Source organism: Pongo abelii, chromosome 11 (assembly GCF_028885655.2).
Source record: "Pongo abelii isolate AG06213 chromosome 11, NHGRI_mPonAbe1-v2.0_pri, whole genome shotgun sequence".
Classification (NCBI taxonomy): Eukaryota; Metazoa; Chordata; class Mammalia; order Primates; family Hominidae; genus Pongo; species Pongo abelii.
Window position 1 is genome coordinate 72,384,724 of NC_071996.2, and position 23,614 is coordinate 72,408,337.

A 23,614-nucleotide genomic window follows, 5' to 3' on the forward strand; every position below is an offset into this window, starting at 1 on the left:
GCCTAACACTGTTTATGCTGAACACCTGTTTTCCTACTGGGCGTCTAGAATTTGGGTATGTGTCAGAAAGGGAATTGTCTACATGATCAGTCCCTAATAAAAGCCCTGGGCACTGAGTCTCTGATGAGCTTCCCTGGTTTGCAATGTTTCACGTCTGTTATCAATAATTCATGCTGGGAAAATTAAGTGTGTCCTGTGTTATTCCACTGGCAGAAGACTCTGGAAGCTTGGCCCTGGTTTCCCCCATTCTCTGCCTAATGCACCTTTCTCTTTGCTGATTTTGCTCTATATCTTTTCACTGTAATACATCATAGCCATGAATAAGACTACATGCTGACTGAGTCCTATGAGATTTCCTAGTGAATCATCAAACCTGAAGGGGTTCTTGGGGACACAGGTTTGGATACCAATGTTTACTGGTGTTTGCTTTCATATATAGTGAGTGAGGATTTATTTACTAGCTATGTTGTGTCCTGTTGCTTGCCTACATGTACCACTACTTATTATTAGCAGTATAGTTCTTTTTAGCTGTTATATTTTATGCTTTTTAAAAGGTTATCAGATTACCATGTAACTAGAATGTATTATTTCCAACTGGGTTCTTATACACTGTATTTACATGAATTAAGTATTTTTCCTACAAAAGCACTTTAAAATCTTTGAATACATGTATGATTTAAATAATAATAGCTAACACATAGCAATTACAATGTCAGACACTGATCTAAGTGCTTTGTAAATATTAACTCATGTAATCCTCACAATTCTTATGAAGTACAATTGGTACTCTCAGTCCCTTACACTTAGAGTACAGGTGAGGATAGTATAGATGACAAAATCTCAATTACCTTGACCAAGAAAACAGCTGGGAGGCAGCAGAACTTGGATCTGAACCCAGAGAGTCTGGTCTGGCTTCAGAATCTCTGTTCATAACCATTTTGTTATACTGACACTAAAAAAATGTACTGCCCCTCCCCCCAGTTTCCTGGAATACAACTTATACACCTCTTCATGTGTTATATGCTGCAAAAGTAAGAATTGGTGATTTCTGAACTCAGATCTGTTTAGCTCCAGGCTCAGTGTTCTGAAAACCTGGCCTTACTGCCTCCCTTAAGTACATCAGGCCACACCAGGACAATGGGACAAAAGGGATCAACTAAGACTTACTCAGAGAAACCAAAACATACAGTAATCCTAGTTATAACACACTTTTCCACTCCTGAGTTATAGTCTCTCCTCTGGCAACAGTTCCTGTCTGAAAAAAATCTTTGAGGAAATAAGTCTTATAGCCTGGAAAAAGGCCAATCAGATGCTAGCTGGTTAAGCGGAAAATTTAGTTCCTAAGTTTTAGATATCAAAAAGGTCAGGAGAAATAGATACTGTGGTATCTAGTATTCACAGCAAATCCTAAAAACACTGCATGAATTTAAAAATAAATGCCACAGAATACCAAATGATTTGAACTTACTTCTCTAGTTGAGGATTTGTGTAAGGAATATACTGCTGTTCTTGCCATTTCCAAAGCAGTCTTTAGAAAAGCCATATCTGTCCCTGTGAAGAGTAGAAAAAAAGCTCCTATTTACTTCTTCTCAAAATAGAAGATTAAGTTAGTAGGATTTAGAAACATTTTCTTCCAAACTTCAAAATAGCCACCTTGAAATCTTTCAGCAATAAGGGTACAAATAAACTATCAAAATATTATTTTAAGGCTGGTAGAATAAAAAGAATTATACTGTCTTGGTTAAATAAGGATAAAGTAAAAATGTTAATATTATATTCCAACATTAATGACTTCAAAAATGGGAGAAGGAAATGCATAGCGTACTATTCAGAATCATCTTGGTGGGGGCAGGGTACTTTTTAAACTATGCATGTCTTTTTTTTTTTGAGTTTCGCTCTTGTTGCCCAGGCTGGAGTGCAATAGCATGATCTCAGCTCACTGCAACCTCCGCCTCCCAGATTCAAGTGATTCTCCTGCCTCAGCCTCCCTAGTAGCTGGGATTACGGGCATGTGCCACCACGCCCGGCTCATTTTGTATTTTTAGTAGAGACGGGGTTTCTCCATGTTGGTCAGGCTGGTCTCAAACTCCCGACCTCAGGTAATCCGCCCACCTCAGCCTCCCAAAGTGCTGGGATTATAGGCGTGAGCCACCGCGCCCGGCCAAACTATGCATGTCTTTTCCTACCCTCACTGACTTCCTAACCTCCTTGCCCACAGTACACACAAAATTAACAGCCACAGTGAGTCACTGTTACTGATGGGCACATGTAGAAACCCTTGGGTCTGTTAAGACATTAAAAAACAGATTCTAAAAGTATGAAATTGTTCTATGTTTCATATTCATTCATAAGGGTTAGGCAAATTATTCCTGAAAGCAAATGGGAGATATACAATAAATGACATGACTCTCTTTGTTTACTTAATACAAATTGGTAAAAACGAAAGTTGAAAACCTCAGTTTCTTAGCCAAGCATTAAACAAATTGAAATGTAAATTATAAGAACTATACAAATAAGAGATTGGTTTACTTAATGAAGAGCAATAAAATCACTTAGTCTTGGTTTATTTAATGAAGAGTGATAAAATCACTTAGCCCAAACAGTGATAAAAATGGTTTTTATTTTTGTTTAATTTTTTCTAGACAGGGTCTTGCTGTTACCAAGGCTGGAGTGCAGTGGCACATTCATAGCTCATGGCAGCCCTGAATATCTGAGCTCAGGTGATCCTCCCACCTCAGCCTTCTGAGTAGCTAGGACTATAGGCGCACCACCACACTTGGGAAATTAAAATGTGTGTGTGTGTGTGTGTGTGTGTGTGTGTGTGTGTGTGTGTGTGTGTGTGTGTGTGTGTGTGTGTGTGTGTGTGTGTGTGTAGAGGCAGGGTCTAACTATGTTGCCCAGGATGGCTACCAACTCCTGGCCCCAAAGGATCCTCCTGTATCAGCCTCGCAAAGCACTGGGATTACAAGCCTGAGCCACTGCGCCTGGCCTTAAAAATGGTTTTAAAATCTTTTCTATAAATATACCAATATACCCGATTCTTGTTACAAACCTTTATTATTTTTGGTCCCAAAGGGAGGATTCATAATTACTGTATCGAATGACTTGGACATTCTGTTAGATAATAAGCACACATCACATTGAACCATGTCAATATTTGTTAACCCAAACTCTTCTGCATTTCTATTAAATATTTCCAATGCGTCTTCATCTATGTCAAATCCAACACACAACCTGTAAATACAAAACGCACACAAAGAGTGGCGACTTATAGCTCCCAAGTAAAAACAAAACCAAAATTAGCTGTTTCTTTTTTTTTTTACCTTACATCTTTTAACCCAATTAGTAAAGTAAGAGTGAGTGTTTTCTTCTTTTTTTTTTTTCTTTTTTCAGACAGGATCTTGCTGTGCCACCCAGGTGAGTGTAGTGGTGCCATCTTGCACTGCTCAAGCAATCCTCCCACCTCAGCCTCCCAAGTAACTGCGACCACAGGCGCACGCCACCACATCCAGCTAATTTTTGTATTTTTTGTAGACATGAGAGTTCACCATGTTGCCCAGGCTGGTCTCAAACTCCTGGGCTCAAGTAATCTGCCCACCTTGGCCTCCCAAAGTGTTGGGATTACAGGCGTGAGCCACTGTGCCCAGTCAAGTGTAACAGCATAATTTCCAAACCTGGTAGGGGTTGGAAACTCAGGTTTGTATAAAAGGAACGGCTGCTTTCACCAATTTTATTTAATTTTTGTAGTTTGTTTAGATCTTCTGCCCATTCAAAATGTATTCAGTATCCGATTTTTGCTCCCTGTATCTCATTCTGTGGAGTCTCATAAATATAATTCAGTTAATCCCATTGATGCTCCTTATTAAAGCCACCCAATACCCAAATAGCATACATTGCATTACGTACCCTGCTCCTAACATTGCAGTTCCGATGCTAAGTACTCCACAACCACATCCTAGATCTGCAACGACTTTATTTTCAATGTCATCATAAGTGTTATGGATTGTATAGAGCATACATGCTAAAAAATAAAAATAAAAAAAAGAATAAGCAAGCTGGTGACTAAAATCTAATTTGTGCAAATGACTCTTTCTAAAATAATTTCTTGTGTTGCATTACTTAGTCCTCCCCAAATGCCATTCCAGATTATTTTTTTAAAAGATAAGGTGTAATAATTTGGTATGTAGTAAGAGGCACCATAAAGGAAGCTAATACCCACCAGTGTTTCTCAAAAAATAGTCTCTGCTAGCAATGCCAAGAATGACAAAACTGTGACCAGTCTCTGATGTAAAATAAGAAAAAAAAAGTCGAAATGTTTAGTTTTTCCTCAGCTTGTTAAAAACATTGCCATATACTCATATCGGTTCTTTCTTTGATGCTGAAATATTTTTATGAAAGAATGGTAAGAGTAAATAGTTTTTAAAAAAATCCTTTTTTGTCAACATAAATTTGGCAACTCTATCAATTTCCAAAATTGTTTTTTGAAATTTTACTTATCTGTGAAATCTATAAGACTAGGAACCACTATCAAACAAGCATTAGCATCACAAAGACATAGAACCTTTTTTTTTTTAAACACAGGTTCTCACTATATGGCCCACGCTGGTCTCAAACTCCAGGGCTCAAGCGATCCTCCCACCCTGGCCTTCCGAATTGTTGGGATTACAGACATGAGCCACTGTGCCTAGCCACAGAACTTTGTTTTAACAAGTTTGTCACCAGAACACAAGCACCATAAGCTCCACAATGTAGCCTTTAGACACATATGATCTACAGACATATATATTCATAATCTACAAATGAGACCTGATAATAGAACTACTGGGTGTTAGATACACTGAAGGTCAAACATGAATACCACCACCACCGATATTTCCCTGAAGATACCTAACCCAGCAAGGGCTGTTGGCCACTGATACCTGCGGATCCAGAGGATTTTTGTTGTTGTTTTTTTTTCAGAGACAGGGGCTATCTCTATCACCCAGGCTGGGGTGCAGTGGTGGATTGAGCTCACTGCAGCCTGAAACTCCAGGGCTCAAGCAATGCTCCTGCCTTAGTAACAGCAGCTGGGACTATAGGCACATACTACCACACCGGGCTAATTTTTTTTTTTTTTTTTTTTGTAAGAGCTGGGGTCTCACTGTGTTGCCCAGGCTGATCTTGAGCTCCTGGGCTCAAGTCATCCTCTTGCCTTGGCCTCCCAAAGTGCTGGCATTATAGGGGTGAGTCACTGTACTTGGCCAAATTGTTATTATTTTTTAAACTGGATTCCACTAAAAAAACCTACAGTCAGAAGACTAGTAAGTCATTATTTGAGAAAATTGGTCTTAACCTAGACAGTAGTTTTGTGTGAATTTTTGGTTGGAATCATGACAGTATCTTGGAGTTAAGTGTAAATACACATGTATTCTCCTTGACTTTCATTGGCAACTTAGAAACAACTATTTTGGAACTGGAAAAAACTCCTTGCAGGTACTCTCAGAAAATTAATTTTCCCAAGGGGCCAGCCTCAGTGGCTCATGCCTGTAATCGCAGCACTTCTTGAGGCCCCGGTGGGAGGATCGCTTCAGCCCAGGAGTCTGAGACCATCTTGGGCAACATAGCAAGACGCTGTCTCTACAAAAAGTAAAAAATATTGGCCAGGCATGATGGTGCCTGTCTGTAGTCCCAGCTACTCGGGAGGCTCAGGTAGGAGGATCACTTGAGTCCTGGAGGTCAAGGCTGCAGTTGCCTTGATCATGCCACTGCACTCCAGCCTGGGTAACAGAGACCCTTATCTCAAAAAATAATAATAATAAATTTTTTTTCCCCTAAGGCTTCCCAATGACTTCGGTAACATAAATATATGTTTTCCTGTATTCTCTCTTGTACTCCCAGTATCAATGTCTGGCATGAAGCAACAATGCTAATGCTCAGAAAATCTGTTAAAATTTGCATGCTCATCTTTACACAGCACATACTCTGATTTTGTTAAACTATCATTCCACTATCAACTCTGGTATTCATTTCTAGGGCAGAGTATAGCACAAGAATCCTTGCGTAGGCAATTAGTAGCAATGGGAAATTGATCCTTATTTAGTAAATGTTTACTGAGCTCCTAAATAGTACCAGCGACTCTTCTGGGCACTGGGAATTCAAGTATCAACAAGACTAACAAATTCCTTGTCCTCAAATAGATTGTAATGTGAGAAGAGAAAAAAACACATTAAAAAGATGTCTGGCAGTGTTAAGGGATATGCAGAAAACTCGACAGTAAAACGATAGTGTGTGTGTCTGTGGAGGGTGTGCCTTGAGCTGCAGTGTCAAGGAAGACCTCTCTAACGCGATAGGTGATCTTAGGGCAGAATTTCTCTAGACATTCTCTGTATCCAAATAACTGTTCTATTTTTATCACAGAGTAGACTGGACTAACGCCGAAAACCGGGGCGTGGTGAACCAGCCGCCCTACCTGCAATGTGCGGCCTGGTAGGATACTGTTCTAGAAGTAGCTTGGGCTTTTCGAATCCATCCACTTGTTGCAGGCGACTCTCTAGTTCCTTAAGCCTTACTTTCTTCATTTTGTTTTAAAGTATGGACTCGTAGGATTTGAAGGCACAGGATCTGCGGAGAAATCTATTGAACTGGGATCTTCTTTCCTCCCTACCCCCAACCTTCTCCCCTTTTTCAGCACCGCTGGCCGGACCCGAAGACGCGCCCTAAGGAGACGCCCGGACGCAGGATACGGGACAAGCCTCTGACCCACCTCCCGGGTAACCCAAGCCGCCCAAGGAGACGGCGGCGGCGCGTAGCTGGAGCAGCCCCAGAATCCCTCGCGCCACTACCACGCCCCTCTGGAGGCGACCCGCACCTCGGCCGGGGCCGGAAGCGCCAGGCTGTACGCGCGCACGCGTTCGCCGCCCAGCGGCCCGGCGCCGAGCTGCAACGTTTGTCTTGAGCCGGGGTTTCGCTGGCCACCTGGGGGCCTCATTGCCCCATCCCCTCCGCCTGCAAAGCCTGCGCTACTCGCTGACCCACGGCCAGTCCTCGCCGCCTGTCGCGTGCTCATTACCCTCTAGTTTGCCATGAGTACCTGCGGGCCCTCAAACGATGGGGAAAGACAGAGTGAAAGGGATGCGGGAGAGAAAGTCACAGTCACTTTGTTGTATGGCCCAGAGTGACTCTTCTTGTTTCCCAAGTCTCGGCTCAAAAAGTAGAGATCTCCATTCACCTTTACCTCCTTCTCCATTCTCATGCCTTATTTTATTGTAACTTTGTTTCCCAATTTTTAGGTCATTTGTGTCACTTGCAATTCTCACAGGAGTGGTGATGTCAAAGAAACCCAAAGAAGAGATAGTGGAGAGGCAGGGCGCGGCGGCTCACGCCTGTAATCCCAGCACTTTGGGAGGCCGAGGCGGGCGGATCACGAGGTCAGGAGATCGAGACCATCCTGGCTAACACGGTGAAACCCTGTCCCTACTAAAAATACAAAAAAATTAGCCGGGCTTGGTGGCGAGCGCCTGTAGTCCCAGTTACTCGGAAGGCTGAGGCAGGAGAATGGCGTGAACCCGGGAGGCGGAGCTTGCAGTGAGCCGAGATCGCGCTACCGCACTCCAGCCTGGGAGACAGAGCGAGACTCCGTCTCAAAAAAAAAAAAAAAAAAAAAAAAGACACTGGAAATGAAAATGAAAGAATAGGTAGTGGTGTCAAATACTGGAAAGAGGTCGGGCTTCATAAAGTAGGAGCAGAAACCAAGTTGTAGCAGATTGTGGAGCGAATGGAAATTTAGGAAGAAGAAAGAGTAAATGTGAACAATTAAACGTGGCCCCGGACGCGGTGGCTAACCCCTGTAATCTCAGCATTTTGGGAGGCCGAGATGGGCGGATTGCTTGAGACGGGAGTTTGAGACCAGCCTGGGCAACATAAGGAGACCCTGTCTCTACTAAAAATACAAAAATTAGCTGGGTCTGATGGCGCGAGCCTGTGGTCCCCCCTGCTCGGGTGGCTGGGGTGGGAAACTCACTTGAGCCCGGGAGGCAAAGCTTCCAGTGATCTGAAATTGCGCCACTGCACTCCAGTCTGGTCGACAGTGAGACCCTGTCTCAAAAAAAAAAAAAAAAAAAAAGAAAAGAAAGAGAAAGAGACAGGTGGCCTAGGAAGAGAAGAGAACGGTTGGATGCTTAGTAATGGGGGAAACTTTTATTATTTTTTCAATTCTTTTTAAGACAGGAGGAGACAAATTCTGACAAGAATTGAGCTAATAGAAAGAGAGGGGTTAAAATACCAGAGCATATTGGATGGAGTTGGGATCCTGAGAAGGCAGGATCCAGTGGTTAAGTAAAAGGATTGCAGGATTGCGTTTCCTCTTTGCATTATTAAAGGAAGAAGAAAAAGAGTGAATGGACGATGACGAAGTAGAGAAGTGTCTGAGGCTGCTACTTCCTAGGAATAGTAGAATTCAAAGTTATCTGTTATGAGAATCAAATGAGTTAAAACATACAAAGTTTTAGCATGTAAAGTTAACACATAAAGTTTTATTTAGTTTATAATTTAGTGATTCGTAAAATTATTGAGCAAATTTAACTTATCACTGTTATATGATGGTCGTGACATACTTAACTAATGTAGAAGACCAGGAATAACCTGTTTTAATTATGTTTCACTCATTTCAAACACAAGGTTATGGATTGGAAACACCCCTGTTCCTCTTTGTTGTTGTTTTTTGAGACGGAGTCTCGCTTTGTCACCCAGGCTGGAGTGCAGTGGCGCGATCTCGGCTCACTACAACCCCCGCCTCCTGGGTTCAAGCGATTCTCCTGCCTCAGCCTCCCGAGTAGCTGGGATTACAGGCGTGCGCCACCATGCCCGGCTAATTTTTGTATTTTTAGTAGAGACAGGGTTTCACCATGTCAGCCAGGCTGATCTCAAACTCCTCACCTCAAGTAATCCGCCTGCCTTGGCCTCCCAAAGTGCTGGGATTACAGGCGTGAGCCACCGCGCCCGGCCTTCTGTTCTTCTTTGGATTGCTTTTCCTACAGTTTTTGTTTTCCTTAAGTTGGGGTCTCACTCAGTCGCCCGCTGGACTTTGATAACAGTAGGAATGTACATCTCAAACAAAGTGCAGATGCCTAAAGTACATCTGGAAGATGATGTGAATAATTCCTGTAGTCTGTGCAAATAAAGAAATAATTGCCCTTATTAAAGATTTCCTATAAGGTGAGTCCTTTATTTCAGTAGCTCTTAACTTAGAAAGTTGGGAGCCTAACTTGGTCCAGAGGCGCCCAGGAGAGAGGGGCGGGAGGAAGGCTCTGCAGCCCGAGGGGGCGTGTGTAGGGGCGGGGCTGCGGGCGGAGGAGCGCGGACGCTCCGGGTATCGCGAGAGTTGGGCGGGCCGAGCGATCGCAGCAGTCTATTCCCTCACTCTCCCTGGAGGAGCCGCTGGCCCTGGACTCTCCAAATTCTGAGCTCTCATCATGGCGGCGGCGGCCGCTGCGGCCGTCGGGGGCCAGCAGCCGTCACAGCCCGAGCTGCCCGCGTCGGGGCTGGCCCTAGACAAGGCGGCCACCGCCGCGCACCTCAAGGCGGCCCTCAGCCGGCCGGACAACCGCGCAGGTGCTGAGGAGCTGCAGGCGCTGCTGGAGCGGGTGCTGAGCGCCGAGCGGCCGCTGGCCGCGGCTGCTGGCAGCGAGGACGCGGCGGCGGCCGGAGGCGGGGGCGGTCCGGGGGCGGCCGAGGAGGAGGCCCTGGAGTGGTGTAAGTGCCTTCTGGCGGGCGGCGGCGGCTATGACGAGTTCTGCGCGGCGGTGCGGGCCTACGATCCCGCGGCGCTCTGCGGCCTGGTCTGGACAGCCAACTTCGTGGCCTACCGCTGCCGGACGTGCGGCATCTCGCCCTGCATGTCGCTGTGCGCCGAGTGCTTCCACCAGGGCGACCACACCGGACACGACTTCAACATGTTCCGCAGCCAGGCTGGGGGCGCCTGCGACTGCGGGGACAGCAACGTGATGCGGGAGAGCGGGTGAGTGGAGCCCTCCCCGCGAGCGAGGCGACCCTGGGCCGGGGACGTCGCGGGAGGGCCTGGAGCGGAGCACTGGGAGCCCACTCTGAGCTGTCAAGGGGAGGGTGCGGGGGAGGGTGCAGCCACAGGGGGATGGAGGTGACTGAGCTGTCAGCGGTGGAAAGAGGGTGGGGAGGAGAAAGAGGGGAGAGGAGAGCGGAGAGCATGTTTAGAAAACCGGGCTGTGAATTTTGGGGAAGCCAGGGTGGGTAAATGATAGCGAGAAAAGAGCCAGTGTATGGGGTAGGAGGGGAGTGAGGGGAAAGGATTTTTGCGGAAGCTTGTGTCGAGCTGTCAAGTGTGTACTTGTTGGGAAAGGCTGTAAAGCCTGGTTCTTGGGAAGAGACTTAGGTTGTGATTTGGATTGGCTGGGAGGGGATGTTATTGGGGACCGTATTGGCTCGCGGGATGATGAGAGCTGGGGAGGTGGTCTTGTACGTGCAGGGAAGGACGCTTGAGGAAAAGGTCTTCTGAACTGCCAGTGTGTCTGTCAGTATGAGAGAAGGAGCTCTTGAGGGTTGAGGGAGGAGGGAAGGGGAGGGGCCTGCATGAAAAGTGACTGTTGAGCTGTCAGTGGAGTATTTGGTATGCTGGAATGACATTTAGAATTGGGCTACTGAGCAGTCAGTTACAGAATACCCTCCATACCAGGAGAACAAACAAAATACTGAGCGAACCACGAATCAAGTGTTAGGTCTTCTCCAGTTAAGGGCACTTTGTTCACTCACTGATATGTGAACCTCTATCTAAGAGGAGACAACAAATGCCCTTTTGACAGAAGCGGTACACCAGATGTTGGGACTTATGAGAAAAGACATTTCAGAGTTTGCAGTGAGTTACAGAGAGTTGGTACATGTAGGGTCGTGGCTTGGAACATGATGTCAATGTCAGGAACAGTCTGAGAAAAAAGGAAAAAGTGAAAGGGGCGATTTTGGATGGGCAGTAGTTGAAAGAATATTAGCAACTACAAGTTGCTATCAGTTATTAAACTTCTTCAATTTTCAGGTCTTAGGATTAATGACAGAGTACAATCTTTTTATAAATGGTCACCTTTTTCTTCGGAGTACTTGTAAGGTTACTGTTACTCCAAAATGTTTGTACCTACTATGCGCAAGCAAGGCTTCTTGGATATTAAAAATGAATGAAACATTGACCAACCTCTTACTCTACTTGCACTGGAGTAGAAAGTAATAAATTCCTTAAACAATAACTTGGTAGCTAGAGGAGGGAGATGAGGTTTCTGTGCAGAGGGAGTAAGAAAAAGTCTTCAGAAAGGAGGTATTTTGAATTTGCTAATAATAATAACATAATTGCAGCTAACATTTGAGTTTTTTTTTTTTTTTTTTGAGACGAAGTTTCGCTCTTGTTGCCCAGGCTGGAGTGCAATGGCGCGACCTCGGCTCACTGAAACCTCCGCCCCCTGGGTTCAAGCGATTCTCCTGCCTCAGCCTCCCAAGTAGCAGGGATTACAGTCATGCACCACCACGCCTGGCTAATTTTGTATTTTTTTAGTAGAGACAGGGTTTCTCCATGTCGGTCAGGCTAGTCCTGAACTCCCGACCTCAGGTGATCCGCCCGCCTCGGCCTCCCAAGTGCTGGGATTACAGGCGTGAGCCACCGCGCACGGCCAACATTTGAGTTCTTGAACTGTATCTCTGACACTTTAAAAGTACTTTTTAAAATTTAATATTTGAATAGGTAAAATATATAGCTAAAAAATCACACACACACAGTTGGAAGTTTTTCTCCTATCTAGTCTTCTATCTGTCCAGTTCCTTCCCGCTTAGTTTCTCTTAGTGCAGAACAAGCAAGGATGTTTCCTAGTTTTTCAGTCTCTTTTTATGCAAAGGGTTACATACTTTCCACTGTTCTACATCTTGCATTTTTTAGTTATCTTAGATGTATTTTTCTTATTAAAAAATTAGTGTCGTCATTCTATTTTTTTAAAAAAACTGCTGCATAGTGTTCCATGTTTTGAATTTGCCATTCTTTAATTTCTTTTTTTATTTTTATTTTTATTTTTATTTTTTTTGTGTGTGTGTGAATTTGCCATTCTTGATTTAATGTCTCTTCATGGGCATTTGGCTTTCCAGTATAAAATTAAAAACGTGGTGTATCTGTCTTTTCCCCACCTGGTCAAGAGAGTCAGTGGGATAAATTCTCAAAAGTGTGATTTCCAAATTGCCCTCCCTAAGGCTTAGTACTAATTACTGTATGAGTGCCTGTTTTCCAACAGCCTCATCAACAGAGTAGTAGTAAAATTTTGGACTTTTATCTGTTTGGTTAAAAGTGGCCAAATTCTAGCTGTTTTATGTGATTTAACTTGTTTATTCTTTGACTCTGAGATTGTTACTTTTATTATTCTCATTGTACAGAAGAGGAAAGTAGGGCAGAGTTAAAAAACTTGCTCAAGATCACACAGGCAGTAAGCTAGGCATGCTGGCTCCGGGGCTCCAGAGCCAGACTAATCAACCATTTCTCTTTACTGCCCCTACTAAATAGCATTCTTACTGGTTTTTCTTTTCAATTCTATGTTTTATCTTTTTTTTTTTTTCTTCCTTAATATGCTATTCTTATTTGGGCCTTTGTTTCTTTCTTTTTAAACTTTTTTGTTTGTTTTTGTTTTAAAGAGGCACATCAAAACAGGAGTTGGAGCAATCCTTTACTGATATTTAGACATTTTTACTTCTTGGACTGGGTTAGCATTTAGGAAAGCCTCCAGAGAACCTGAAGGTAGGAAATAACATTGATTCTTTCCTGACTTTTGGAATACAGTGGTAATTATCAGGTTTTCGTGGATGAGATGCAGGTCTGATTGCTTGTGATGCTTCAGTGTACTACCAGAAATATGTCAGTGAGTTTCTTTGAAGGTATTCATACAGTTTTAGGGCATCCAGGCTATAGATAGTCAACATCCTAACCTCGTGGTATTTGCTTTTACTGGTGTCTCATAGGTAAGTATTATTTTCCCAGTCTGGCAACCCTCTATGAATTGATACATTATATATATATATATATATATTTTTTTTTTTTGAGACAGAGTTTTGCTCTTGTTGCCCAGGCTGGAGTGCAATGGAACGATCTTGGCTCACCACAACCTCTGCCTCCCGGGTTCAAGTGATTCTCTACCTCAGCCTTCCAAGTAGCTGGGATTACAGGGATGCACTACCACACCCGGCTAATTTTTTTTTTTTTTTATTTTGTATTTTTAGTAGAGACAGGGTTTCTCCATGTTGGTCAGGCTGGTCTTGAACTCCTGACGTTAGGTGATCCACCCGCCTCAGCCTCCCAAAGTGCTGGGATTACAGGCATGAGCCACCACACCTGGCCGGATACATAATATTTAAAGATTTATTATTATCTCTGTCTGAAACCAGAGCTATTGCTTGTATGTGTCAGCAGTTGCCATGTCTAGTTTAAAGGGCAAGATTGAACAATAAACAGTATTGTGGCCATGTGATTACTCTGAATTTTTTCTAACTGCTTGGATTGGATAGAGTAATTTTTCTGGGCTATACAACTAATTTACTGCCTCAAGAGAAATAGGTGATGTTGACCAGCTCTGCAACCTAAAAGACTGCCTCTGGAACCTTTTAAGAACTGGAAATCATCAACAGCTTATAACAGTGTTCTCATAGGCAAAGCTGGACTACACTGGCATGAACAGAATGTTTGAACTTTTCTAAGTTTTTGACATTTTAAAAACCCCTTTAGATTGCCAAAGATTGAATGTGTGTTGATTTTGGGGTTTTTATTCTAACTGCCATAAAAGTTTGTAAATTTCATGGTTTAGTCACTTTTAGAGGAAGGATTCCTTTTTTTCTGCTGTATTTGTGCTCTTAGTAAATGAGAATAAATCTTTCTGTGCCATAATCCTTTTCACCAGTGTCTGACTATTGCCTGTAGGATGTTCTTGATTGGAGATGGAGAAGACTCTTGAATCTATCACAGCTGTATTTATATTTAATTTTCAAATTAGCAATTATAGAACTGTGGGGAGGATTTAGTTATTTTTGACTGAGTAGTATTGATATAATCAAAGTGGCGGTATTAGCAGATATACAAACCAAAGGAAGAAAACAATTGAGGATTCATTTGTGGGATGAGATCACAAAGGCTATGGAAATTGTGTGCTAATAACTGTATGTGGCTGGGCGCAGTGGCTCACGCCTGCAATCCCAGCACTTTGGAAGGCCGAGGTGGGCAGATCACGAAGTCAGGAGATTGAGGCCATCCTGGCTAACATGGTGAAACCCCGTCTCTACTAAAAATACAAAAAATTAGCCAGGCGTGGTGGTGGGTGCCTGTGGTCCCAGCTACTCGGGAGGCTGAGGCAGGAGAATGGTGTGAACCTGGGAGGCGGAGCTTGGAGTGAGCCGAGATCCCGCCACTGCACTCCAGCCTGGGCGACAGAGTGTGACTCTGTCTCAGAAAAAAAAAAAAACAAACTGTATGTATAACTACAGTTTTGCCACTAGCGAATAAGTGCAGTCATTGTCAGAAATGCTTTATGGGGGCTGGGCGTGGTGGCTCACACCTGTAATCCCAGCACTTTGGGAGGCCAAGGCAGGCGGATCACCTTAAGTCGGGAGTTCAAGACCAGCCTGACCACATGGAGAAACCCCATCTCTACTAAAAATACAAAATTATCTGGGCGTGATGGCGCATGCCTGTAATCCCAGCTACTCCGGAGGCTGAGACAGGAGAATCGCTTGAACTCAGGAGGCGGAGGTTACCGTGAGCCAAGATCACGCCATTGCACTCCAGCCTGGGCAATGAGAGTGAAACTCCATCTGGAAAAAAAAATGCTTTATGGGTGGATGAACTCAAAACAAAATGAAACAAAACAAAATAACCTGTAATGGAAAGTCTAAAATACACTCATTCCTCAGTATATGGTATACATAGGAGACTGGTTCCAGAATACCCACCTCCAGGGTATACCGAAATCCTGTTTATATGAAAAGTCTGCCCTTCATGTATGTGAGTGTCAGATCCCATGAATTCTGTATTTTTGATCCATGTTTGGTTAAAAAAATCCTTGTATAAATGGACCCTTGCAGTTCAAACTAGTGTTGTGCAAGGGTCAACTGTAATGTCTGACTAGTTGGTTTTGGGCTCTGATGGGATACTAACCAGAAACTGGGATTTTAAACATTTAGTTCTCAAATTTTGGTGCAGAGAATGAGGAGTTTCATGTTCTGTCCTATATTACAGATATTTTTGTCTCCTTGCTTGTTCTTCCTCACATATTCTAAGCTCCTTAAAAGATAAGGACCTCATTTTGCTATTAGCCAGAGGCCAGCACCTACTAAGTCTCTTGTACTTAGTAGGTGTCAGTAATTTTGAATTAAATTGGATAAAAAAGTGGCTGCTATACCCGAAAAGTTGCTGTAAGATTACATTGCTTTAGTTACTCATGAGGTGGCATTGATTATTAAATCCATAGCAGCTTTTTTCAGAGTGCTTTCATTCTTCTTTAATTTCAGAAGTAATACACATTGATTATAACATAAAAATAAGTGGATAAAGTAAAAAGTAAAGGTACCTTTCTCCATCCTACCCCTCAGTAAGAAATTTCCTTTTCTTTTGAGCTTACTTATATATTTAAAAGAGATTAGTTATAATTTATCCAGCATTTCTAGATTTTTTTTTTTTTTTTTTTAGAGACAGGTTCTCGCAGTGTCTCCCAGGCCGGAGTGCAGTAGTGTGATATCACAGCTCACTGCAGCCTCTACCTCCCAGGCTCAAGTGATCTCCCACCTCACCCTCTCAAGTAGCTGGGACTATAGGCACACACCACCACACCCAGCTAAATTTCTTTTTGTATTTTTTGTAGAGATGGTATTTCACCATGTTGGCCAGGCTGGTCTTGAACTCCTGGCTTCAAGCAGTCCACCTGCCTCAGCCTCCCAAAGAGCTGGGATTATAGGCGTGAGCCACAGTGTGGTGCCTGGCCTGTGTTGTGGGAGGTTTTTAGGTTTTTTGATGTGTGGTAGCCAGAAATTGAACCACCTGAATGTTTGATTGAATAGTGTTACTCTCTTCAGTAGCTTGCTTTTTTCCCCTTAACATATTTATGGATACTGTCTCAAAAGTAGAACTGCTTCATTTTTAAAGTTAAATAGTATTTCATTGTATTTCCATGTTTTTGTAATGTACTATGATTTTTGCAGTCAGTTCCCTACTGATAGACATTTAAATTGTTTCCAGACTTGGGCTGTTGTAAATATTGTTGCAGTCAGTATTCTTGTATACACTTCTTCATATGTGTGTGAGCTTATGTATGAGGATACATTCCTAGAAGTTATATCTTGGTTGAAGGAAACGTGCAAATTCAACTTTGATAGAACTGTCCAAAGCAATTAATTTACATTCCTGCCAACAGTGTATGAAACAGTTTGTTTGCCCATATTCTGGCAGTATATATGGTGGTATCAGTGTTTCTGATCTTTGCTGCTCTCATAAGTGAAAAGTTGTATCTCATTTCATCTTTTATCTCCCTGTCCCACTGCTCTTTCGTCCTAGCCAGGACTATTTTGAAGCAAATATCAGATACCTTATAATTTAATTTAAAAATATTTGAGTATGCATCTCAGTAAAGAGATGTGAACTCTAAAACATAACTCAAATGTCCATCAGCAGATGAATGGATAAGCAATATGTGGAATATACGTACAATGGAATATTTAACCTTAAAAAGTAATAAAATTCTGACACAGAATGTTACAATGTAGATAAACCTTGAAGACCTTATGCCAAATGAAATAGGCCCATCACAAAAGAACAAATGCTTGTATGCTTCTGTTTATATGAAGTGCCAGAATAGTCAAATTCATACAGACAGAAAGTAGAATAGTGATTATCAGAGGCCAAGGGAAGGGGAGACTGGGGAGTTATTTTTTTAACAGATATAGAGTTTCAGTTTGGGAAGATGAAAAAGTCCTTGAGATCGATGGTTGTGATGGTTGCAAAACAATGTGAATGTACTTAATGCCACTAAACTGTACACTTAAGATGGTTTTAAATGGTAAATTTTATGTTATTTATATTTTACCACAATTAAAAAATAATGCCAGGCATGGTGGCTCACACCTCTAGTCCCAGCTACTCCCGAGGCTGAGATGGGAGTATTGCTTGAGCCTGGGAGTAAGAGGCTGCAGTGGATTATGATCACACCTGGGAATGGTCACTGCACTCCAGCCTCATCAACATGAAGAGACCTCATCTCTTGAAAACAAAGCAAAAAACAAACAACTCCCCCAAAACCCCAATACCAATACTACACCTAAAATATTCATATTTTGTTTGTTTGTTTGTTTGTTTGTTTTGAGATGGAGTCTCACTCTGTTGCCAGGCTGGAGTGCAGTTGCATGATCTCGGCTCACTGCAGCCTCTGCCTCCTGAGTTCAAGCAGTTCTCCTGTCTGAGCCTCCCTAGTAGCAGGGACTACAGGTGCATGCCACCATGTCCGGCTAATTTTTGTATTTTTAGTAGAGTTGGGGTTTCACCATATTGGTCAGGCTGGTCTGGAACTCCTGACCTCAGGCAATCCACCTGCCTCGGCCTCCCAAAGTGCTGGGATTACAGGCGTGAGCCACCGTGCCTGGCCTAATTTTTTAATCATTATAAAACTCAGTTAAAACTATTTTCAATTATGAAACAATTTGAATTTACAGAAAAGTACAAAAGTAATATAACAGGTACCTTTGTACTTACCATTGAGATGAATATATATTAACCTTTTGCCATGTTTGCTTTAGAGTTGCTTTTAGTCAAAAAACCAAAGAAAGGTCAACCCACCTCTCCCTTTCTCTTTTCCTCTCCAGACGTTACCATTTTCCTGAAATTCCTGTGTGCGCCCTCTCTCTCTCTCTCTCTATATATATATATATATTTTTTTTTTTAATTTAATTTTATTTATTTATTTATTTTTGAGATGGAAACTCACTCTGTCCTCATCAGACTCAGGCTGGAGTGCAATGGTGCTATCTCAGCTCACTGCAACCTCCGCCTCCTGGGTTCAAGCAATTCTCCTGTCTCAGCCGCCTGAGTAGCTGGGATTACAGGCGGCCGCCACCATGCCTAGCTAATTTTCATAGTTTTAGTAGAGATGGGGGTTTCACCATATTGGCCAGGCTGGTCTGGAACTCCTGACCTCAGGTGATCTTCCCGCCTCAGCCTCCCAGAGTGCTGGAATTACAGGCATGGGCTACCACGCCTGGCCCCACCAGGAATTTGAGGTCTTGTTTTTCTGCTTATTGAAACTTGGTGTTAATGAGAACACATGGACACTAGGAGGGGAACAACACACACTGGGGCCTGTTGGGTGGGGGGCGGGGAGAGGGAGAGCATCAGAAAAAATAGCTAATGCATGCTGAGCTTCATACCTAGGTGATGGGTTGATAGGTGCAGCAAACCACCACAGCAACCATTCACCTATGTAACCTGTACATCCTGCACATGTACTTCAGAACTTAAAAACCAAAAGACACTTGGTGTTATATATATAAATTTATAATATTTTACCAATCTGTTGGATACAAACATCTTTTTAAAATTTATATTTTCTTGACTAGTAAAGTTGAACATCTTTTCATATGTTTTGAGGCCATTTGGGCTTCTTTCTTGGTGAACTGCTGGTTCATATTCTTTGCCTGTTTGGTTTTTCTGTTTTACTGAGTTTTAAGAATGCTGTACATACTGTAGATGCTGATCCTTCGTTGTATAAATACCTAATTTCATCTTCTAGTTTGTGTCTTGTCTTTTTACCTTGAAATACATAATTTTGTTGTAAATGATTTTAAATTAAAAATGTAGTTTTTCTTCTAGGTTTGTATTATTTGTATCTTGTTAAAGAAATCTTCTTCACCCTGGTTTAAAAAAATGCTTATATGTTTTCTACTGAAAGATTTAAGGTTTTTCATTGTACGCTTAAGTCTTTTGTCCATCTGGAATTTATTTTTACATGTAGTATGCGATTGAGGTCTGTATTAGTCTGTTTTCACACTGCTATAAAGAGCTGCCTGAACGGGCACGGTGGCTCACGCCTGTAATCCCAGCACTTTGGGAAGCCGAGGCAGGTGAATCACCTGAGGTCAGGAGTTCAAGACCAGCCTGACCAACATGGAGAAACCCCATCTCTACTAAAAATACAAAATTAGCCAGGTATGGTGGCATGTGGCTGTAATCCCAGCCACTCGGGGGGCTGAGGCTAGAGAATTGCTTGAACCCGGGAGGCAGAGGTTGCGGTGAGCCGCGATCACCCCATTGCACTCCAGCCTGGGCAACAAGAGGAAAACTCCGTCTCAAAAAGAAAAGGAAAAAGAACGGCCAGAGACTGGGTGATTTATAAAGGAAAGAGGTTTAATTGACTCACAGTTCAGCATGGCTGGGGAGGCCTTAGGAAACTTACAATCATGGTAGAAGGCACCTAGTCACAGAGTAGCAGGGGGGAGAAGCAAGCAGGGGAAATGCCAGATGCTTATAAAATCATTATATCTCGTGAGAACTCACTCACTATCATGAGAACAACATAGGGCGAACCATCCCCATCATCCAGTTACCTCCACCTCATCCCACCCTTGACGTGTGGGGATTATGGGGATTACAATTCAGGATGAGATTTTGGGTGGGGACACAACCAAACCATATCACTAGATCTAATTTTATCTTTTTCAATATGAGGATTCACTTATTGAACATTTATTTCCTCCATTGATCTATAATGTCACCTGTATCACATACCAAACCTATGTGTGTCCTAAGTTCTCTATCGTATTGATATGTCTCTTGTAACAATACCATACTACTTTATTAGAACATTAAAATGTATTTTGATATGGCAGGATTTCCTTATTATTACTCTTCAAAATGATTTTTGGCTGTTCTTGGTTCCTGTTTTCATTTGAATTTCAGGAGCTTGTCAAGTTCTCTGGAAAACTTCTGTTAAGATGTTGACTGGCATCACATTAAATATGAGGAGGTTGCAGAAAGATACATGTTCAAGTATGTTCATTGTAACACTGAAATAGGGAAAAATGGAAACAATGAGATTAGTGAACTGTAGTTTAATCATTCAATGGAATACTTTATGGTAGAATATATAAATTGCCATCCATCTTAGTCTGTTTGTGCTGCTGTTACATCAGATGGAGTAATTTAGAAAGAACAAATTTATTTCTTCCAGTCTGGAGGCTGGGAAGTCCAAGATTAAGGCATTTTTGTGAGTGTGTGTGTGTGTCTGGTGAGGCCTTCTTGCATCCTCACATGGCAGAAGCGGGGAAGAGGGCAAACGGGGCCTAAGCTAGTTCCCTCCAGCACTTACTTAAGGCAGAGCCCTCATGACTTAATCACATCCCCAAAGTCTTCTGCGTCTTAATACCACCACAGTGGAGATTAAGTTTCAATGTGAATTTTGTAGGGGACACACGTTCAGACTGGTGCTCTGCCTCTGCCCCTCGCCCCCACAAAGTTTATGTCCTTTTCACATACAAATACATTCATTCCATTCCAGTAGCTCCAGAAGTCTTAACTTGTTCTAGCACCAGCTCAGAAGTCTAAAGTTGAGTCTCATCTAAACATCATTTCAATCAGATATGGTGAGACTCAAAGATACGCTTCATCCTGTAGCAGATTTCTCTCTAGCTGTGAACCTGTGAAGTCAAACAAGTTACCTGCTTTCAAAACACAGTGTCTACACTGTTGGTGGGAATATAAATTATTAATAGTACAGCCACTGTGGAGAACAGTATGGAGGTTCCTCAGAAAACTAAAAATAGATTACCATGTGATCCAGTAATTCCACTACTGAGTATATATCCAAAAAAGGGAAATTAATATATAGAAAAGAGACCTGAAGTCCCATGTTTATTGCAGCACTATTCATAGTAGCCAAAATATGGAATCAACTTAAATGCCCACCAATGGAAGAATGGATAAAGAAAATGTGGTATATATGCACAATGGAATATTATTCAGCCACAAAAATAATGAAATCTTGTCATTTGTAGCAACATGGGTGGGACTGGAGGTCATTATGTTAAGTGAAATAAGCCAAGAGCAGAAAGACAAATATCACATGTTCTCACTCATGTGTGGGAGTTAAAAAAGTGGATCTCATGAAGATATAGAGTAGATTGGTGGTTACCAGAGGGAAGGGTAGAAAGGAGGAGGGGGATAAAGATAAGTTAATTAGTGGGTACAAATACATGGTTTGATGGAAGAAATAAGACCTAATGTTAGGTAGTATCTATCAGTAGGGTAACTGTAGTTTACAGTAATCCATTGTAAATTACAAAATAGCTAGAAGAGTTTGAACGGCTGTAGCATAAAAAGACAAATATTTAAGGTGGTGGTATTCCAAGTACATTGATTTGATCTTTACAAATTATATGAATGTATTACATTACTACATGTACTCAGAAACTATGTACATCTATTATGCATCAAATAAAACACACACACACACACACATACTGCAATGGTGAGAGAGGCAAGCACAGATGTGTTCATTATGAAGGGAGGAACAGGCAAGAAGAGAGGAGTGACAGATCTCAAGTAAGTGCAAAACTCAGTAAGGCAAACAACATTAAATCCTAAGGCTTGAGGATAATTGTCTTGCTTTCTGGACACACTGTGTTGGGGGTTGGGTCCCCATGCTTTAAGAATTAAAGAAAGGGGAAAGAAACACGAAAGGTGGCTTGCTGGTCAAGACAGATTTATTTTAGAGAAAACAAACCTGAGAGGAACCTTCTGGCCGAGTTAGGCCCACTGTCTTACAGACCAAGAGTTTTCAAGGATTCAGGGTGGGAGGCTTGGACTGCTTCTGTGTCTCTCTGTTGTGCTTATCTGGGAGGGAGAGTTGTCTGTCTGTTCCCATACTTTTTTCTGCAGCTACAGGCATACCTCCCGAGTCTGCTTTTAGCTTCCCTATCTTAGTGTACCTGAAGGGAAAGGAATGTGCTTATTAAGGCCCACAGTTTTACTGGGGCCCATTGTATGAGCGTGAAGTTTGGCAGTTACTCAAGAGACTTTCCCCCCACCTCCCGCTGGGCCCGAGCTGTCTTATCTGTGTTTTACTGTCTGCTCTTTCTGGCTGCTTGTAGTTAGCAGAGAAGTTATTTCCTTGAAATGCATGAGGCTAGAAAGGGAGCTGGAACTAAAGTGGCGGTGTCTGACCAAGATGACGGTGCTCCTGCTCTGACACAAGGCTCCTCCGGGTGGCTCCACCCGTGTAGCCTCTCTTGGGTGCAGTTCACACTGTACCTCTTACCGGTTGGAATCAGGTACCCGTGGTTCTCCCAGGCTGGAATTGCAGGTTGGTGACTATGTGACTATGGTTCTGGGGTTTTGGGGGCAACCCTGCCCCAACAGCTCTACTGGGTGTTGCCCTTGTGGAGACTCTCTGGTGGACCTGCCCCTTCCCCCCACCACGGACTCCACTAGGGATTGCCTTCGTGTGGACTCTGCTGCTGACCTGCCCTGTGACAGTTCTTTGCTTGGGCCTCAGGCTCTCTGGTACATCCTTTGAAATTTAGGTGGAGGAAGCCATGCCTCCACAGCCTGCAGAGTTAGCAACGTGTGGACACTGGGAAGGCTGCTTACTGCTTGTTCCTTTGGGAGTGGCAGCCTTAGCAGCGTCTGGGCCCACTTGAACTACAGGTGGGGTGCAAGGAGCACTGCATTGGAATGCAGGGAGCAGAGACTTGAGGTGGTGCTGTGCAGCAAGCCCTGAGGCTCCACAGGTACCCTGGGCCCCTCCCTTGAAACAGTTCTACCCTCAAGGCCCTAGCATTCTGGGCCTGTGGTGGGTATGGCTGTCTCAAAGATCTCAACAGCTTTTGGGGTCATTCTTCCACTGTCTTGATGAAACAGTCACACCTTGGCCACGCCCTTGGATTTTTTTCTCCTAAGCATGCTTTTTTATTCTTTACCTGGCCTGGTTGAGAATTTTCCAAATCTTTACATTCGATGTCTTTTTTGATTATAAATTTCATCTTCACCTCATTGTCTCTCCTTGGATTTTACTATAAGCAGCCAAGAGAAGCCATGCAGTATCCTGAACACTTTGCTTAGAGATTTTTTTCTGCTAAATATCCTAGTTTATAGCTCTTAAATTTTGCCTTTCACAAGGTAGTAGGACATGGATACAATTCAGCCAATTTTTTTGCCATTTTGTAAAAAGAATGGTCTTTCCTCCATTTTCTGATACGATATTCCTCATTTCTGTTTAAGAGATAATCAGAATGGCTTTTACTATCCGTATTTCTACCAGCATTTCATTCTTCCTTTGAGCCCTCACTGGAACTATCCTTAATGCTCCTTTTATGGCAATCTAAGCTTTTCCTAGCATTCACTTCAAAACTACTCCAGCCTCTACCTGTTACCCAGTCCAAAAGCCACTTCCACATTTTCAGGTATTTATTAGAGCAACAACATCATTTCTTCGTATCAATTTCTGGCTTAGTTCATTTTTGCTGTTATAACAAAATACCTGAGACTGAGTAATAAAGAACAGAAATTATTTCTTACAGTTTGAAGGCTGGGAAGTCCAAGATCAAAGCACTCATATTTGGGGTC

The 23,614-nt window shown here is 42.8% G+C and overlaps 2 protein-coding genes across 9 annotated transcripts in view; one reads left to right on the forward strand and one right to left on the reverse strand.

Moving 5' to 3' along the window:
- Window positions 1–6,884, reverse strand: part of METTL5 (methyltransferase 5, N6-adenosine) — a 13,266-nt gene extending 6,382 nt beyond the window's left edge. Inside the window, exons 1-5 of one of the 6 annotated variants that reach the window (XM_009237806.2) lie at window positions 6,743–6,884; window positions 6,449–6,600; window positions 3,907–4,021; window positions 3,053–3,234; window positions 1,469–1,551 (exon numbers count right to left, since the gene is read on the reverse strand). In XM_009237806.2, coding sequence (XP_009236081.1) covers window positions 1,469–1,551; window positions 3,053–3,234; window positions 3,907–4,021; window positions 6,449–6,557 — 489 coding nt within the window. In that variant the 5' untranslated portion in view covers window positions 6,558–6,600; window positions 6,743–6,884. Of the gene's footprint in view, window positions 1–1,468; window positions 1,552–3,052; window positions 3,235–3,906; window positions 4,022–6,448 lie in introns of all 6 variants that reach the window. The other 5 variants (XM_054548629.2, XM_009237805.2, XM_054548630.1 and 2 more) reach the window with 5 other exon arrangements.
- Window positions 6,885–9,193: 2,309 nt separating this feature from the next.
- UBR3 (ubiquitin protein ligase E3 component n-recognin 3) overlaps window positions 9,194–23,614 on the forward strand; it is a 256,407-nt gene continuing 241,986 nt past the window's right edge. For all 3 annotated transcript variants that reach the window (XM_024243049.3, XM_024243051.3, XM_024243050.3), the window contains exon 1: window positions 9,194–9,994. In XM_024243049.3, coding sequence (XP_024098817.3) covers window positions 9,450–9,994 — 545 coding nt within the window. In that variant the 5' untranslated portion in view covers window positions 9,194–9,449. The remainder of the gene's footprint in view (window positions 9,995–23,614) is intronic.